This window comes from Mirounga leonina, unplaced genomic scaffold, assembly GCF_011800145.1.
Source record: "Mirounga leonina isolate KUSES-001 unplaced genomic scaffold, KU_Mleo_1.0 Mir_53, whole genome shotgun sequence".
Classification (NCBI taxonomy): Eukaryota; Metazoa; Chordata; class Mammalia; order Carnivora; family Phocidae; genus Mirounga; species Mirounga leonina.
Window position 1 is genome coordinate 96,415,830 of NW_023270807.1, and position 19,923 is coordinate 96,435,752.

The 19,923-nt window shown below is 38.6% G+C and overlaps 1 protein-coding gene across 3 annotated transcripts; it reads right to left on the reverse strand.

Annotated features, from left to right (window-relative positions):
• Positions 1 to 3,543: 3,543 nt before the first annotated feature.
• FBXO30 (F-box protein 30) lies at positions 3,544 to 19,872 on the reverse strand. 3 transcript variants are annotated; one of them, XM_034990925.1, is made up of 3 exons: positions 19,747 to 19,872; positions 9,619 to 11,671; positions 3,544 to 4,802 (listed from the first exon to the last, which is right to left on the reverse strand). In XM_034990925.1, exons 2-3 carry the CDS (start codon positions 11,653 to 11,655, stop codon positions 4,599 to 4,601), a joined length of 2,241 nt encoding a protein of 746 aa, XP_034846816.1. In that variant the 5' UTR covers positions 11,656 to 11,671; positions 19,747 to 19,872; the 3' UTR covers positions 3,544 to 4,598. The 3 variants fall into 3 exon arrangements, with proteins under 3 accessions (XP_034846816.1, XP_034846815.1, XP_034846814.1); XM_034990924.1 differs by lacking the exon at positions 19,747 to 19,872 and adding an exon at positions 12,265 to 19,477; XM_034990923.1 differs by lacking the exon at positions 19,747 to 19,872 and having other exon boundaries at positions 9,619 to 19,476.
• Between the last annotated feature and the right edge of the window lie 51 nt (positions 19,873 to 19,923).

The following is a 19,923-nucleotide window of genomic DNA, read 5'->3' on the forward strand; positions in this document are numbered from 1 at the left end:
TTTAAATCAAAGAAAATAATTACATAAAGGTAACATTAGAAAGAAACCATCCGTCCTCTTCATTTTATTTAGAAAGAAGTTTACTAAAGTTGGTCTTTACTTACACACCTCAAAACTTTATTTGGAATTCAGATTTAGATCAAATCCTAACTAAACCCATCACTGAATTACATTAAATACAATGGGTAAGTCATTGTTGAGTTAATTTTCTTTAAAGGGATAACTAATATTCTCTTACCTTTTAGGCCTCATGAGCATGTTAAGTAAAACTACTGAGAGCAGTAGACAACCAAACACCTATCAGTGAAATTCTTTCCATAAAAGACTTTGCCCAGTCTACTGAGAATGAAGGTCAATTGCTTTCTTCTACTGCAATTCTGAACATCCACCTCTAGAGGTCCCAATCACATCACCTTCTAATATGGTATGTCATGCATTAAACACATTTTTTAATGTTTGCATAACTATTCCTTAGAAAATTTTTAAAATTAATAAATCCTATGTCTTTTTAGGTTGGGATGCAACATATGAAATATATTTTGCTTCTAAATGCCAAAACTTACATTTAGATTGCTAGAGGCTAACAATATGTTATCAATATAGTAATATAAGCTACCATATTTTCAAGGGATATGGAAGTTTTTGTTGAAAACCTCATTATCTTCAAAGTTGCTAAGATCCCAATATCCATTGTCAGGGGATAGTTAATAATAACAACTACACTGATGGGATATGTAGCACAGGGTCAAAGACCAAAAAAGATTCTATACTTCTGATAAACCAGAAACTCAACCTTTAATATCTCCTAATGATAGGGTTGAAAGGATTCCTACAAATATTTTTGTAGGATTTAACCCAGTATTTGTCTACTTCTACTTTTTTTTTTTTTAAGATTTTATTTATTTATTTGACAGAGAGAGACACAGCGAGAGAGGGAACACAAGCAGGGGGAGTGGGAGAGGGAGAAGCAGGCTTCCCGCGGAGCAGGGAGCCCGATGCAGGGCTCGATCCCAGGACCCTGGGATCATGACCTGAGCTGAAGGCAGACGCTTAACGATTGAGCCACCCAGGCGCCCCTACTTCTACTCTTTTTATCCTAGAAATCTAGTATGTTCACCTGATTCCACAACCACCGAACAAGAGAATGAATGATGGTTAGTCTAAAGGTTAATGCTAATGAACTATAAGTTGCACTGCAATTTACTTTGAACAGAAGAAATACAAGTGAAATACCAGTAATAACAGTAAATTTTAAATACTAGTAAATACTAGTTTTTAAAAAAATGTCCAACCACCATGGTACCCAATATATTTTGTCATATAGCTATAAGACTGAGACAACATACATCAATCAACTTAACCATTAACAACAAATCACCATTACTCTTAATTTTGGATTATACATGTGTGTATATACACACACATACCCACTCCAATACCACATCATTCAGAGACAGGCTCTTCTCTAAGTTCTCATACTTTACTGTGCCTCGGAATCCCCTGAAGGCCTTTGTTAAAGCAGACTGCTGGGTTTCCACCCCAGAGTTCCTGGTTAAGTCTACAGAGAGACCCAAGAATCTGCATTTCTAACAAATTTCCGGGTGATGCTGATGTTACTGGCTCAGGGACCACATTTTAGGAACCTCTACTGTAAGTGATCTGTGAGTCTCAAAAGGCAACTGCAGAGAGAGAGAGAGAGAGGGAGAAAGAGAGAGGGAGATAATTATATAAAAGGTGACACTGTAGTTATTAATGAAAAGAGAGGGAGCGAGCAAGCGGGCAAGAGTACACTCTCAAGAGAGAATGAGAAAAAGACATGCAGTTCTGGCAAAGGAGGCAGGAGATAAAAGTGAATACAGATATTTTCTTCCAACCTGATACTTTCCCTTTATCTTGCTGGTTAGAAAAAACTAAGAAATCATGGGGCACCTGGGTGGCTCAGTTGGTTGAGCCAGGGTCTTGGGATCAAGCACTGCATCAGGCTCTCTGCTCGGCTGGGAGTCTTGCTTCTCCCTCTCACTCTCTGCTCTCTTTCTCCCAAATGAATAAACAAAACCTTAAAAAAAAAAAACAGGGGCGCCTGGGTGGCTCAGTCGTTAAGCGTCCGCCTTCGGCTCAGGTCATGATCCCAGGGTCCTGGGATGGAGCTCCGCATCGGGCTCCCTGCTCCGCGGGAAGCCTGCTTCTCCCTCTCCCATTCCCCCTGCTTGTGTTCCCTCTCTCGCTGTGTCTCTGTCAAATAAATAAATAAAATCTTTAAAACAAAACAAACAAAAAACAAAAAACTAAGAAATCAACAAAGACTTCTCAAATGACAATTAACTGACATACAAACCTTTTCACGCTTAAAAGGCTAGACAGATTGTTCCCATGACAAGTTTTACTAAAACAATAATGCCAGGAACTCTTCAGCCTTACAATACCCCTAGATGGGACTACTTTCAGGAAGACACTGAAGGGGCACAGAAGTTAGCTAATGAGTTTTCCATATTAAAAAAAAAAAAAAAAAAAATGAACGCTCACCAGTAAAACATGGGTGAACAATGATAATCAACAAACAACTACAACATGCAGAAAATCTACACTTAGAAACACTGTGTTTGGAATTTGTCAAGTATTAAAATTTTATTTAAATGAAAGTTTTTCCTTTTAAGTTACTGAGCCACATAAAGGGAAAATATTAATTTTATTAGAATTTGAACAAATGTTGCACAAAGAAAACATTTTAACAAAATTGTATGGTGGCATAACAAACAAAAAACAGCCAAAGATATGTAAAAGAAATATAAGGTGGAAAACTGTTAAATATCTGATCCAGTGTAAAAACAAGTCTAAACTTAAAAACCAAACAAGCACAACCATAAAACAAAAAGTTAATGTTTGTGCTATCCTAACCAGACACATTCTTCAGCAAAACTTTAAAAGGCAGTTATATTTTACAGTATTCAATCTTATTTCTAACTTTTTCAGAAACAGACTATTTATATAATTCAACCTCACAGTCGAAAGTTTAAGCACTGAGAAATAACTATTCTACGAACTGAAATGACAGGTGAGGCAAAACAATTGATTAGTCTTTAATGCTGTATTTTCAACTGTAATAAGGGCCTGATCCAACCAAAAGAAGCCGGAAGCAGTTCAGAGTTCTTTTCTAATGCCCAAGGAACATCTCTGCCCAGTCCAACTGCCATAGTATTGTTACCCTAGAAACAACAGAGCACTCTCAGGGACCAATGTAGGAAGAGAAGACACAATAGAAGTTTGATATTTTATAGCAAAATAACTTGTCACCACTTCAGACTACCAAATACCAGAAGTTACTTAAAACAAATTATTTAAGTATTCCCCATCTTTGCAACTTATTTCTAAATACTGATATATTCATTTTTTTAATTGACCACATCACGTTAATAATAGTGTAAATCAATTTGAAAACTACAACTAAATACTTCAAGAATAGGACTTTGCATATTTTTCTCTTATACCTTGATCTTTACACAAAGATACAATTCTTACTATTTTGGTAGAGAAGTCTATGGGAAATAAACCTGGAAATGTTTTAAGGAGATTGTCAACCAAGACAGGCTTCTCCATTTCATGATTGTCATCTTACAAAGATACCAAATTTCACATTGTTAAGTATCTTAAAACAATATAGTTGTGATTTTTATAAACATACAAAGGCAAAAATTCTAAAGGCTTAAGAAAGAAAGTTAAGCCCTCTGCATTCCGAATATTTGAAATTTATTCACACAATATGCCCAATCTGAACTTTAAATGAGGTATATTTTCTTCTTTCCAAATATCAAAAGCCTAGCAAATATATCATACCATGAACAGTATCAAATTAAAATAAATTCACAAGCTTTTTGTTGGTTTTCATTTTAACCTGTCATAAAACACGTTGCCGTGAGTCTTTGGATGTGGTGTCTAAGAAAAAAGGAAGTTGCACATGGTCACTCTCTGTATGAGAGTTGCAAATACATAAGGTGAAAACACTTTTGTGGGTATTTTTAAAACATGATAAATGCATTACCAAACACTAGTCATGATTTTAAATATTATGTAAATATACAGTAAAGATCATCTGTGTATCCACGATCGTGTAAGGGGAGCACTAGAAAATAAAAATCTTATAATGATCTTATGGCAGTCCTTAAGCAATTGAATGTCTTTATCTGAAAAACCTATGCTGCAAAAATTTGAATCAAAGTTTTGCTTTCTGAATGCATGGGCTATAACCCACAGAAAACAGGAGGGACAAACTGTTTGGTCAGGATCTTGTTAAACTAAGAAACAAAAAATGTAAAAACCAAAAAATATGCACACCATTAAAAATACTAATTCTGAAAATTATGCAGCTAAAAATTAAATCACCCTGTCCAGCAAGTTCCAAAAATTTCACACATTTCAAACATTAAGGCAACTTTTTTCCAACTAAACAGTACTTTATAAAAATATATGTCACTTCAAAACATTATATACATAGTGGCAATAAATTTAGCTAGTTGTAATCTTTAATACATTAATAAAGTATCACATATTACAAAGAAATTATACTAGGTGTCTGCATGTATGCGCAAGTGGAGTGACAGTTTTTAAAGTACAGGTTTTAAAACTGAGCGAAGTGAACGTCCCTCTTTAGTGAGTTCTCGTGTCACGCACATACATGGTAACGGGATTGCTTCCTCCCGTTTCTCTACAATATTGTAACTGCATTTCTTCAAGTGGTCAGCCATGCTTAGGATGTCAGCAAATTTCCATTCATTAACAGAACAAAATGCAGTACTGAATCGCCACACCTAAAAGAAAATTCTATTTCAGATTTAAACAAGTCAATTTATAAGAATCAAAATACACTTCTTATTCCAACTGCAAACATTTCTACTGTTAGAGAAATATCCAATATAAAGTTCCAAGCAGTTAGCTACAAAACTGAAAAGGAGTAAATCCATTTGGAGGCAGATCTGTTTATTAAATACTTGTAGGAAAAATCACTTCTATGACGTTTGAACTTCATTTGGTTACTGCATTTGCAGTAACCAAAAAGAAATAAAAAGCAAAATTCAACATTAAAAACTACATCCAACTTGGCTTATTAAGCAATTTTTTAGAAGATTTTATTTGAGAGAGAGAGAGAGTACGTGAGAGTGGAGGGAAGGGGAAAGGGAGAGAGAGAATCTCAAGCAGACTTCCCAGCTGAGCACGCAGAGCCAAAGTCAGACGCTTAACCTACTGAGCCACCCAGGCACCCCTAAGCAATTTTTTAAAAATATTAACCTTGTAAATTCAGAGGTACTTCCTAAAATAATATATTGCACACTCTTCTTTCATCTTATCCAATTGGCCATATAGAGCTATTCAGAGTCTGGAGATAGTGATGATACATGTGTTATTTTTTTCCCCAAGTTTTTCTTCCATTCCTATTACACTATATGAGGTATACTAAAAAATACACTAATATGTGGTGCCTGAGTGGTTCAGTTAAACATAAACAACTGCCTTCGGCTCAGGTCATGATCCCAGGGTCCTGGGATCAAGCCCTGCATTGGGATTCCTGCCCACCACAGTCTGTTTCTGCTTCTCCCTCTCCTTTTGCTCCTCACCCTATTCACGCTCCCGCCCCCCACTCTCTCTCTCTCTCATAAATAAATAAATAAAATCTTTAAAAAAATACACTAATATTTGCCAAGGTACCTTATGATTCCACTATTTGTAAGTACCAAAGGTAACTCTGTAATATTCATGAATACAGGTACTTAATTTAGTCAAAAATGCTTCTGAAAATTTACATAAAACACTTTTGTTAAATGAATCTTACTTTATTCCAAATCATTGTAAAATGCATTTCTAGGCAAAAATTCACCTGCTATCCCTATTCATGCGTCTGTTGGTAAAAATATGAGCTACTTCCCCTTTTACCCACTCAGCAGCTCCAAGCCCTGAAACAATGTCATCTTATTAGCTCAGCAAGGACAGTTGTGGCCCCTTCTCACCTTCACAATTCTAAATATAAAGCTACCTGAACACAGGAAATAAGCACGAATGGAGGACAGACCCAGGTAACAAGCAAGAATGGGCTAGATCAGGCCTAGGCATCCTAGCTAAGCTCATCAACAGGAAAATGGTAGAGCACTCTGAATGCATAGTAAACAGCAGATACTCTAGAAAGTGGCTGTGGATTGGAGGAGAGCCCTCAGCACTCATTAGAGCTTCTCAGGAAAGGAGGGCGATGCCTTCCAAGGTGGCTAAATGCCTTCAAATTCCCTGAAGAACACTTTTACTTTTCAGCTGGCAAGAGAAATCACCACTGCTCAGCACAAAGGGTACTTACTCCCTATATTCCTTAGGGTTGTATCAATTACGCCTCCTGGGGAGTTCTTTCCCAGGAGTCCCTGAAGGTCTAGAGGAGCTACCAACAGACACTACAGATATCACTAGCCTCCCTTACAATCACCTATACCTATAAAACTACAGAAGAATTAAGAATTTTGTTAAGCCTCAGCAAAACAAATTCATGAAAGACTCAATGGTGGCAGACAGCCTCCCCATTTCCACAAGAGTCTGGTGAAACAAACTCAGAAAAAAATGGGTGATTCCCATCTCCTGCACAAGGCTTCTTAGCAATGGGCCAATTTTTCATTCAGAAGTCTTCCTCAAGTTCTTACTTAGTGCCCACGATATGGCAGTGCTGTTCTAGGCGGTGGATGTTTTGGTTCCCAGAGAGTCTCACTTTTCAAGGAACTGACAGTCTAATGAAACTGGCAATTCATCAGTGAATTACAATACAGCATGAGAGTGCTCTAGAGTAGGGGTATACAGAGTAGGGGACTATTATGGGGCACCACACGAACACAGAGCAGTACACCTCCCTGAAAGCTTCAGGGAGGGGTTCCAGAGGCTCTCCTGAAGAAGATCTGTAGAGTGAGCAGGATATATAGCAAAAAGATGAAGATCACATGCTCCAGAGACAGGTTCCCTAGGTGTGAATCCATCAATTAGTTGGACAAGTTACTTCACCTCTCTAAACTTCAGTTTCCTCATCCATAAAATAGAGACAGTAGATTAAATAGGTAAACAGAAGTAAAATGCTTATTAGCACACTGTCTAGCATATTGCAAATGCTCAGATGCAGATACTGTATTAGGGACAGCACATTTGAAGGCCTTAAGGCAAGAAGTCAAGAAAGAAAACATCAGGAAACTGTAAGTAAATCAACATAGCTGGAATATAAAATGACAAGAGGAAACTGAGGAGGTAAGTAAGGACAAGATTATAAAAAGTCTTAAATGATTCTTTAAGGAGTCTTTCTGTGTCCCAGAGCAATGAACAAGCATTACAGTTTTTAAACACTACAATGTAAGAACTGTATTTAAGAAAATATTTATCACTCTAGTCCTTACGTAGAGAGTATGATGGAGAGGGACCCAATTAGGAACAGAAACCCAGTTACGCTCTTAGGTAACCGAGAGAGAGCTGAAGGGGACAGAGCTAGGTAAATGGTGGTGGAAACAGTAAAGTAAACCTGAGAGGTATGAAGAAGGGAGACTCAAGAGGACTTTATGATTACCAAGATATGGAAATAAAGGGGAAAAAAAGAAGTCAACCTTAACTCCCAAATTCCTAGTTTAGGCAATTTGATAGATGATAATGCCACTTGTGAGATTTTTTTTAATTAAGCTTTTTCCTAGCTCTTTTTAAGATTTTGTTTACTTATTTGAGAGAGAGAGAGAATAAGCAGGGGGGAGGGGCGGGGGGGAGAGAGAGAGAGAGAGAGAAGCAGACTCCCCGCTGAGCAGGAAGCCTGACGTACCTGACGCAGGGCTCAATCCCAGCATCCGGAGATCATGACATGAGCCAAAGGCAAACACTTAACCGACTAAGCCACCGAGGCACCCCGCCACCTGCTGAGATTAAGAGGGACAGAGGGGCACCTGGGTGGCTCGGTCAGTTGCCCATTCGACTCTTGATTTCGGCTCAGGTCATGATCTCAGGGTGGTGCAACTGAGCTCCACAACAGGCTCCGCACTCAGTGTGGAGATTCTCTCTCTCCCTCTGGCCCTCCCCACTGTGCATGCAAGCTCTCTAAAATAATCTTAAAAAAAAAAGAGGGATAAAGATGTGGAATGGGTTGGACACGTTGAGTTTGATGAAGCTGTGAGATAATCAAGTGGAGATGCTTACATACAAGGCTCTGGGGTTCAGGAGAAAGCGGCCAGGATACAGATGTGTGAGTACTCTGTGTAAATGATGGCGATTTAAACTCCCAAGAGTAGGTAGGATTTTCTGCAGGAACAGAATCCCCAGAGAATACTTCACCTCATAGGTCAATACTAGTGGGCAAGGACAAAATGAGACGATGCTCAGAGTATCCCATCCCAAATGGAAGAAAGACACCAAGTCCTCTGTATGTGTATACACACATATACACAGCAAGGATGAAACTTTCTGCCACCAAAATTGCCATTTGGAAAAAAAAAAATCATAAAATAAATAGTGTGTTCATTTGTTGGTCAAAGCCTCAGAAGAACACAGAAGATGTAGAATTCTGAAAAACTGGAGCAATGAGGAAAAGTCAGAGAAAACCTAAGGGTGGTAAGAACAAAGTATCCAGAAATTTGAATCCTGTGCAACCAAGGTAAAATTTACCAAATTTTTTCTACTTTATAAAATGCAAAATGTCATATTATAAGTGTTCTAATATGAAAAACTCCTGCAATAAAAGATATTTATGTCTTCTAGTTTCTATTAGATAGTACCTCAAACAGAAGATGGGCAAAACTAGGGGTGCCTGGCTGGCTCAGTCAATACAGCATGTGACTCTTGATCTCAGGGTTTTGAGTTCGAGCCCCATGTTGGGTGTAGAGATTATTTAAAAATATAATAATCATAATCATAATAAAATGTGAAAAAGTAGATTTTCACAAAAGAAAAATGGTGGACCCAAGACTTGCTCCAGGATCTGCCTAAATCTCCAGTTCAAGCCTCCAATATGCAACACTCTCTTGTACTGTACTAACCCAGAGCCCCCCACCAACAATATCAAATCCAAGTACCCTACTCTTTCCTCCCACTTCGACCTAACACATTTCCACATCCATCATGTTTTCTAGCCCCCAAACACTCCACTGGTCACTTACTAGTAGTAGCAGTTATAACTTTTCTCATTTCTCCCTATTTAAGTTCTACCTGAAATAACTAAGAAAGAAGTTGCTAGGAATGGAGAAAAACTGCCAATTGTAAGCAGCAGAAAACCTTCTCCTTGCTTCCTCCATTGTCCTATGGTGAAAATGTTTCAGATGGAGCTCAAATTGGAAGGTGGTTAACATGGGCTCAAAAGGAGCTGTTACAGAAGAACTGAGTATAGAACGGCTCAACTGAAAAAACAAGTGACCTCAGCCATATTAGATTAGAATTAGGATGTCTGTAATAAATATGTGATTATGACAAATAATTCTAACCTAGTTTTTCATTAGTTATTATTTTTAAAAAGTCTGTTAGATTAAAGTTTAAGTTTTAAGATGGTCAATTTTTCAACAAGATCTTAGTTTTATTAATTCTGCAACATTGTCTACTGTATGTCAAATAAGGAGATGATACAGTTAAGATTAAACTAACCTTTTCTTTTATTTGCCATGACGAATTTCCTTCTGGATACTTCCTTTTTCCCCACTGCAGTATGACCATTCCACGAGACTGAAGCAGGCTGCCACACACATCCCTCATTAACCGGGATACACATGAGAGCTGGCATAAACTGAAGCCATCAAGAAAGCCTGCAATATGTTGCAGGACCTCAAAAGGAAGACTACTTAGATGGTCACTATGCAGTCCCAACACACAGTTTCTAGCAGGCTCTACTAATACTGTAGAGACACATGGCTGAACTCCAAAGGACCTCAAATGGCGGTCATGTATAATCTTTGCTCCTTGTGTTGATGGACAAAATCTACGCTGAGAATAGGTACAACCATAATATGCTAAAGGACACCTCTGTTCCATCCAGCCATTGAGTCCAGCATGAATGTCACCATGCACATTCTTAAAATGTGAAGAAAATTCTTTTCTTCTAAATAACTGCCCACAAACAAATGTAAACATTGAACGCTGCTTGGGTTGGTACCTAGCAACACATTCCAATACTAAATCCAGCCCAAGTGTCTGAAAAGGACTTGGATTTGAAAGCTGTGGGTTGGCATGATCACAAGCTGAAGCTGAAGCTATTTCCCCAACCATTGTATTGGTAGCTAATATTGCAGATGGAAGTGAAAAAGTCTGAGTCCCAAAGTCAATGTGATAAACATCAACCATGCGACTATCAGATATACCCCTCCCACCTGGAGAATCTCCTAGACAAAATAGCAATGCTGCTGTGATTAGATCTATTCCTTGGAGGCCCATTGGATCTTCTGCAACTTCCAAATCTGATGTATCTACTGCTTTATCTTCTTTTGGTTTAGACCAACATGAGTTAGAAAGAAATTTGAATGAAGGAGGATGACTGAAAGATAAGACATCCACATTCCTCAAGTCCCCTAAGTCTACTTTTCTCCAACACAATGCTCCTTCATCCTCATCATCTGGCATGAGGATATGCTGAACTGTGCCATTAGGCAAAGCACCAGATGGTATTACTTCCCTAAGTTGTGCTGCTACTGAAAGTGAACCGGAAGGTTGTGAAGTGCCATCTGATGCTATACATTCTCCATTTGTTAAGTTCCTTTGTTTTGAATCACCATGTAATTTCTGATTTGGGTCTATGGCCTGTGTACCTATATTTTCCAAAGAAAAGCCATTACAAAGAGCAGAAGTGCCGTAAGAACTGGTGTTCGAGTCACACAATAAATCACTTGAACCATTTTGTTCAGACTGGACATTCAGACTTGTGTCATGGTCAATTCCACCTACTGCTCCTATCTCATCCTCATAAAAATGGTCCTGGTCTTTCAAGGGTCTATTCTGCAAGCTTCCTCTGGTGTCTTGCTCTTCATTCATTTCATCTGGGGAAGCGTGAAGACTTGTACTCAACATGCCACTGTCTCTTGCGGCCGTACTCAGGATATCTAAAGCAGCAGCCAAACTTCTGGTTGTTTCTACCGTAGCTTGATAAAGTGCACCATAAGATTCTTCATCAACAGACACCAAACCATTAGCATGTGGTATTTCTGGGACACTTGATTTAACGGAGATCTGTTCTCTAGGTTCTGATACTTTATCAGTCGCTTTTGACATCATGGTGGCTACTTTGAGCGATTCCAAGAGCATCCTTTGGTCTTGAAGGGCCAAGGCCATATCTAATTGTGCCACTTCATCAACATCTCTGCTTAGATTTTCATATGATTTCCGATCTGCATAACTAACTGGCCATCGGTTCCACTCCATAGTACAGCACACCACACTTGCTGGACACATTTCTAGATGTTCAGCAACTTTATTTCGAGCCATTGTAAATGGACAGCCAAAGTCACTATTTAAGCAAGGCACACGTTCAAATGGACATAAAAGTCGATGCTCATCAGCTTTACAAGAATGGAAAACTGCTCCACACACCAACGGACAACCAATCAAGTCACAGGAAATCCCAGGCTCCGGTCTGGTCATACAGCGTCTACTGACACAATTCTCACAGTGCGAGTGTGGCAGCTTCTCCTCCATGACGGCCCGTCCGGCTCTAGTTGTGGAGACGGGAAAAGATAACAAGTTAGGCAAAAAGTGGTTGATTTTCAGAAATTGTTGAGTAACAAAAATCAAGTCATAAAGGTGTATGTGTAAAATAAGCATATTTATCAAGTTTATTTTATATAAAATCAATTCATCTTGAAACCACTTAAGTACTCGTTTCAAGCAACAATGCAAAAGTTCATTTTTACATATCATATAACAAAATGCCTAAGGGGCCAAATGTCTCAAAATATAATGCTTAAATTCTAGTATACTGTGTAGTATATAAAAGGATGCTAAAAACAAATTAATGCATATTTGACTTTTAGATTTCAAAGAAGGCTTTAGCTTTTACATTTTAGTTTCAACTAAACTGGTTCAGAAGCACCCCACAGTACACTGACTTCATCATATTCCTGAGAGAATGACCTGAATTTCATGAATATACTTAACTAAAACTATTAGAACTTTTCTTTTTATTCCCTTCAAATATAGGAGTTCCCTTAAGATTTCATCTACTGATCACTCCTTCTACATATGCCTTAATACCTTCTACAACAAATCACCAGAGTAAGCCTTAATTAAAACAAACAGGGAATTTACCCAGAAAATGTAAGTCCAGCTCCAGTTCGTGGCTATGGGCAAGTCACTTACTTCTGAGGGCCACACCTTCCATTCACTCACGCAACACCCATTTATTGTTTAACTACTATGTACCAGGCACTGTGTCTGGTGTGGCAATATAAAGATTAGTAACTCCTCTCAAGGAGCTAGAGCAGGAGGTCAGAGAGACAACAGTAAAACTCACGTCACATTATTATGTGATCAATCTGACAGAAGTAAAATGGTAACACAGAGAAGATAATTTTCACTATGGGTAGGGGCTAGAGAAGAAGTCACAGTAGTCTTCAAAGATGGGAAATCTTAAGCATAGGAGGGGAGAATTGGAAAGGGAGGGAAGTATTCAGCGCTGAAGTATCAACATATGTAAATGGAGAAAAACAAGAAGTGGCAAAACACATTCAGGGAACCTCAAGTTTCCCAGTATTGCTGGATCACAAGGTGAAATGCTAGGTAGCTGTGAGACATGGGGCAGGATGATAGAAATAAAGCACATCATGAGGACTGTACTATATACTACTCTAAGGAGTCCAGACTTCAGGTAACAGAAATTCACTAAGGATTTGAGCTGAGAAACAGTATCTATAAAATAAGAGAAGGGGTTTACAGATACCTAATGATCTTTCCTTTTATCAAGAAAAATTTTATACAAAAATAGAGAAAGCATCAGCACAATATACTGATTTAATTATAAGTATTAATCCTATTCGATGTATCTTTGTCTATAATCTTAAACTTCTTTATTGGCTTGTCCCTATGAGCAGTAAAAACTTAAAAAACTATTTCATCTTTAAAAACCTAAATAATAAAACAATATCTCCTTTCTACTACTATTCTTTTTTCCTAGTCAAGCTTCCAGAAGAAAAACAAAAAACAATTTAAAAAAAAACAACCTTTCATACCTCCCATATACTCTTCAGCCCTGTAATCTGGCTTTCTTTTAGCCAACAGTCATTAAAACTGCTCTGAGACCCTTGGTGCTAAAACCAAAGGGCATTTTTTCCAGACCTCATCTCCTTGGCCATTTACCTCATTATTCTGACTATCCCCTCCTTTTTGAACTATTTGTCTTTCCTCATGAGGATACATTTCCCTGGTTTTCTCCCTACCTTTTTGGTTATTCCTTAATCTCTTTTTCTAAAATATTCCTCTTCTCCAGGGATCATGTCACTTCTTGCTCATTCTATTCATTCTCTCTGGGTGCTCTCAATTTCTCAAAAGCTTCAATTACCACCCATATGCTGAAAACTTACCTCTTGCCCAGATCCTTCTCCCAGACTTCAGATCTCTACAGCCAATTACTTATTATACATCTCTACCTCCATATGGGACAAGCAACTCATCTCAACATCTCCCAAATTAAATTACGTTGTAATAGGTAATACTTTTCTGGGTAAGAAGTCGATTCTTAGCCTATTTTCTTCACTTCACTGCATAAAAGATTACTAGCTCTCTGACATATTTTTCCATAAATGCTATCTGGGTTTCAGGTGGTTAATGTAAACTAATTAATCCCGAAATTGCTATTTATTTTTGTCCAGTCCAGGGTTGATTTTCCTCAAACAATAACAAAAGTCTACCTCATATTGATAGAGCTCTACTGATTAAGTAGAACAGTTCTGAGTTGGTATTATGGCACTTACTGATGCTGGGGGGCAGGGAGGAGGTGGGGAGAACAAGGCATGCATTTAACAACCAAACTGTATTTTTTTAATTGTGTTTAAAAATTACAAATACTTCTGAATGTTTATCCCCATACATTTTATAGGTTAAGACAGAACCTATAAGTTAAACACAGACATGCTAAAAGAGTCATAATAGAAGAAACGACAGACTAAAGATGACAAACATTTGTAAATTAAGCAGATGTTCAAAGAGAAATGTTAGTAAGAATTAAGGCAAATGTCATGGAGTGATTAGATTGTGAAAACAGCTGTAGCTTTCTTATTTTGCAACAACTAGACAGAGTTCATCTCACATGCTGAGGGTTATAAGCTTGACTGTTACTAAGAGAGAACCTAAAAATACAAGCAGTTCCAAAGAAGTGACCACTGCTCTCATAACCTGTAGAACACTCTATGTTATGTGCACATCACATGACCACACCAGGCAGAACACATCTCAAAAACATCACTTAATTCAAAACTGTTTAAAATAGCAACGGCTACAAACAACTAAGTTAAATGCAAAACAGCAACAACTTTGAAAGGAAGACACAGAGGGCTCTCTAGCTTCAAAACAGTTTGTTCCACACTACTCCCCTTGGAATAAGAAAAATGTTTAAAAAATAAAAATAAAAGCATCCACAGCAATGAGGCTACAGTATTTATTTACTGAAGTAGACTTAGAAGGAAAAAAGCACACTAATTATGTACCAATTTTCTCCTTACATACACCATTTCATTTAATGTCCCTTAATCCTCTTAACAACCCAGAGGAAACTGAGGTTCAGACAGGCTTAAGGGACTCGCCCAAGGTCATCTCCCTGGTAAGTGGCAGAGCTAGGACTTCAACCTATATCCAATCAATGCATATGGACAACAACAGATATGTTTACTCATAAAAGTTTAAGAAAATAGGCAGCACTTCAGTAACTGGTGATCCAATTTTAAGATGTTATTTGAGGAATGGAGGTTACACAACTTTGCCTGCAGTTTATTCCAACACTTGATCACCCCTGTGGTTAAGAAAGTCTTTTTGGTCCTTTGTAATTACAATAGCACATAACTTTGCTTTGAATATCAGTGTTTAAAACTATTTTAAAAATAACTTGCATTTATAATAGTACAAACTTACAGACCAAGAATATAAATTTAGCAATTCTCAAAACAGCAAAGTAGGAATCAAGTTTAACTCCATTTTACCGGTAAATATATTACGAAGTAAGTTAAGAAAAAGCACTAGATAATAACCAAAGAGTTTTCTGGGGATAGAATCCTCAGCTTCAGAATTTAAAATTTCCAGATCCATCCTTTTTCTAATCAAGATCATTACCAGATTAACTATGCCTCCATAAGGTATTCTGCAATTGCTCATAAATCCTGTGAAACGGGTTTAAAACATCTGTCCCTGATTTCTCAGTTGAACAGTGACACAGCAGGCCCATTAGCAAACCTGTTGTTGAAGCTGAGGCTTCAAGTTCGAGATAAGCTTAATTTAAGACTCCTCAATATTAAGTTTTCTTAAACCCTCTGGAAAAAGGATCTTAGCATTCCAAATAACATCTCTATAATTTACACTTAAAGTTGAATGACTGGAAAAAGTCTCATTAGACTAGAAAATATCTGTAAATGATTAAATACTTTACAATAGTTTCAATTTTCTCCAACAGAAATTCTTGGCCAACTCAGACTCTGTGACCGACAGGCAATCCATAAAAATAGTTCTAAGACATGGCATTTTCCCATACAGTGAAAGGAGGCCTTGTCATCTAAAGCTATTTCTATACATAAAAATAACTGCCCTCAAAAAACCATTTCTTTGTTCTTCCAGATTCATTAAAATAATTAAGGAGATAAATAAAGCATTGCAAGTTAGCGTGATTTTAAAATATGCTAAGTCAGGTCACCCCAAGCACTCAACACAGCTTGCTGCTGTGTGTACCTCTGTGAGCAGGACACACGCAGACATGCGCAGCACCCCCTCCCCGCAACTGCTGCCTCAGATCTTAAGTCCCAGCTTAAATGTTACTTTCCACATACCAAAGGCAAGGTCCGGATCCCATATCATGCTGTGTGCTCAATACACATTGCATTTTTCCTTGTAAAACTAGTCACAACTCTAAGTAAATCATTATCCTTTAATATCTGCCCCGACAGGAAAACAGGAAAACTATAAGCTCCTTGAAGGAGGCAGGACCATCTCTTGTCTCATCCATTCTTGTGTTTCCTACATTGCAGACGGTGCCTAACTGGAGCTTCACTTATTTTAGAAACATGAATAAATGAAAAGATTATACTGTAAGAAACAGCCAAATGGATTCCAAAACAAAATGAGATTTTTGATTTCACAGGAAACTACATACTTCATGAAAAAATACAACCTTACAGACCTAGTACTATACAATCAGACTGAGTCAAAATTATACCTTATTGTACCAGTTACAAAAAATCAATAGTGCTCCAACATTTACTGAGTACCTAAGTCCTATGTCCCAAGCATTACATATAGAGTAAGATAAATCGTCTATGAAAAAAGCAAGTCAAAGGGAAAAGGAAGTCAAAGAAAGTTAATTTCAACCTTCCATTATTTTAAAATCTTAAAAAATGGTCATAGAAGGCACAGAAGTAAACGTTTACCAGTATATTGTTCCACTATTTTAACTCCCTCATCAACTCTGCGCTCTGGTTACTGGTTACTTGAATACAGAAGGCATCAGCTTCAAAAAGAAAAGCAGAGGTAGAGGTAGGTGTACACACATGTGCACGTGCCTAAGTAGGTACTGGGCTAAGAAAAGAAGCTCAAAAAAGGAAGTGGTATCCGCCGACTGCTTAATATTGCAGTTAATATGGTACGAGATGAAGCAGAATTCCACTCAAACAATAAAATGTTGCTTCAGTGTGAGGATGAAATGCAACTATAGACAGACTTGTTCAATTAGTTAACACAAGTAAGTCCATGACTGAAATTTTACATTTAGCAATCAGTTATAAGCTCCTCTGAGCAAGTCTCATCCTTCTTGTACAGTCGGAGGTACTAGTCAGAGTAATACAATTAATTGTACAATTAATATTAAATACAAACACCTTCCTGGCTGATTTGTGATCAAGTGCAATCAGTTTTAAAGACCATAATAAATCTATACTCTCAGTTGGGCATCTTAACTGGTTTAAAAGGGGGGGGGTGGAGGGGGTGGTGACTAGGCAAGATTGAAAATCCTCTATCATTAAACTCCCAACTCAAACACATGCCCTCCTGATGAGTCCAAAATGGCTAAATGGGTTACACTGTATACATTCTTTTTATTACACTTTAGTTCTGACTTTTTATAGAATGATGACCTAATTAAATGGAAAATGTCAAAATTTTCACCCTTCCAGTTATGATATAATAAAACATGTATCTTCTATGTCTAAATACGGTCATAAGTAACTTATTCCACAGTGAAAGTTCTAACTACTTGCAATGTTCTCCACTAAATAAGCAAATGAAATTATTACAGATTTACATCAGAAATTAAAATAATATTAATATTTAATTCTCGGACCAGAACCTGTTTGTGCTGATCCTCAGATAAAAATAATCCACCCAAATGGCGGTACTCAGCTTATTAAAATGAGCAGCATGGCATCGGGGAATGGGCTTCCAAGGAATCTCAGCTTTGTGACCGTAAGGCAATTATTCTACTGTGAAAACAACCTAGAACTCTACAAAGGTTGGTTATAATTATGTGTGTGTCCAGAAGGATACAATGTATTCCTTAGAAAAGGGATGTACCTCACTTAGCAAGACAGCCACGTTTACATACACAAAGCTTTATGTAAAATTATTTTTTATATCAGGTCATTTACACTTATAAAGCTTATAAAAAGCAATTGTATGAGAAAATAACCTATGTTAACATTATCCACTCAAAAAATAAATAAACAAACAAACAGACATACCCTTTCTGTAAAGGATTTTCAGACTGGGTTTTAATTGAGGTATGCTTATCTGTATTTAACTAGCTACCTACATTGCAAAAGCCATTAGCCCAATGCCAATCCCACGTATTTCATCAAACTGAATTTGATATTAGATATTTTATATAGCCTTTTGATTGCAGACTTTGTCAAAGAATTCTACAAATACAATGTCCTTTTAATGAAACAATCATAGGAAATCAGTTAAAAGATGTATCCAAAATTATACAAAATAGCATAGAGCTTATCCCATTAAAAGTCACATTTCAGTAATATAGTACATCAAATAGTAAACACACATTAACCAACACCTATGTGGTGACCTCAAAGTACCTCTCTAACTATATACATTATCTCAAAGTATTACTGCCCTTTAATGGGTATTTTATTAGGACACTTTGTATTCTTTAAAAGTCTTCAATGCTAGAGATGGAGAAATATTGGGTTGAAATTAAATACCCAGCACACTTGGAAAGCATAAAAGTTTGCCTATGTCGGAAACTCCAGTTCTCTGATAACACTCACAAAACTCCACCCACCTACACTTCCAGAATCACACAAAAAAGCTTATGTCACTGCATTAAAGTACTAGATAAGAACGAAGTGGCAACTTAAAAGTTACCAAAACACCATGTTATCCCTAATTAAGTTTCTGGAGTAAGAAACAGTGACTAAGCATAAAGAACAGTGATTCAGCCAAAGCTGCATATTAAAATTGAACCCTTAGAAAAATCCTAAACATACATTTTATGCTATCCCTTTCCCCTTGCTGCGTCGAAAACTGGAGTGTTTTCTAAAACCTTAATAAATATGAGCAAACGCAAAATCTGTTCCTGTTACTTGTGTCTCTAAAGGATACAACACAGTACTGAAATGCAGCAGAAAGAAAGAAAAAAGGAAAATTTTAAAGGTTCAAAACATTTGAGAAGTTTGTATTTGAAGAGTTTTAAGTTAACCTACACTGATATCAGAATGCCCATAAATAGCTTCATCTTGGATCAGAGTCAACAAAGTAATTATGGAATAAAAGGTCAATTCCTTCCCAACCATCTTTTATCTGGGACTTACGACCCGGCTCAGAAAGAAAAACAAGAGAGGGGAATGGAGTACAAAAACCATGGTACACAACATACTGCTCTGCCAGTCTCTCTTCTCCCAAAGACACACGTTAAAAACATACTCGAAGGCGATTACTCGGAATTCAACGTGCACCCTATGGCCCCCTTCCAAGCAGTGTTCCACGGGACGGGATACCAATAACTTGGAAATAGTCCTACCCCTCAGATCTAGAAAATCAGGAAGTTTCTCTTTAATAAGGACTGCGGCTGAGACGAAGACCCGCTCACTACCATGAATGGAAAAGTTACCCACTTCACTCACCCCGTGGAGACGGCAGATGATGCCTCCCAATTTTACTTTAACCCGTCTGTCCCCAAACAACCCAAGTTCTTAACAGGCAAAAGGAACAGAAGCCGCGTTTTCAAGGTTTTTAGGGCTTCCCAAGCTTACCTCCCGCTTCACCCCTCCCTCCCCCGCATACAGACAGCCAGCCAGGCCAGGCGACACGGGGGTCGGTCCCCGGCTCTGGGTCGCCATTTGCTGGCCGCCTCCACGGCGGGCCCGGCAGGACGGCCGGCGCGGACGCCCACGCCGCCGACGCCCTCTCGGCGCGCCAGGACAGCCGGCCCGGGACCCGCAGGGCCGGCGCGGGCGCGGTTTATTTACTCCGCCCAGCCCCGGCCGCCGCCGCCCGGGCTGCCGGCCTCGCACGGCCCGGCCGCCGCCTCCGTCCTCGCCGCAGCCCTCGCCGCAGCCCGCGCCGCGCCGGCCTCCCGACACTCACCGCCCCGCGCGGCCGAACCGCGGCCCAGGCCCTGGCTGCCGAGGCCGCCGTGCTCGGCGGCACCGCGCGATCCCGGCCGCTCCGCGCCCCACACCCCCGTGCGGCCCGCCTCCTTCTGGCCTCTCAGCCCCGCCGGGCCGCCGCCTTTTCTCCTCTTGTCCAGCTCTTCTGCCTCCT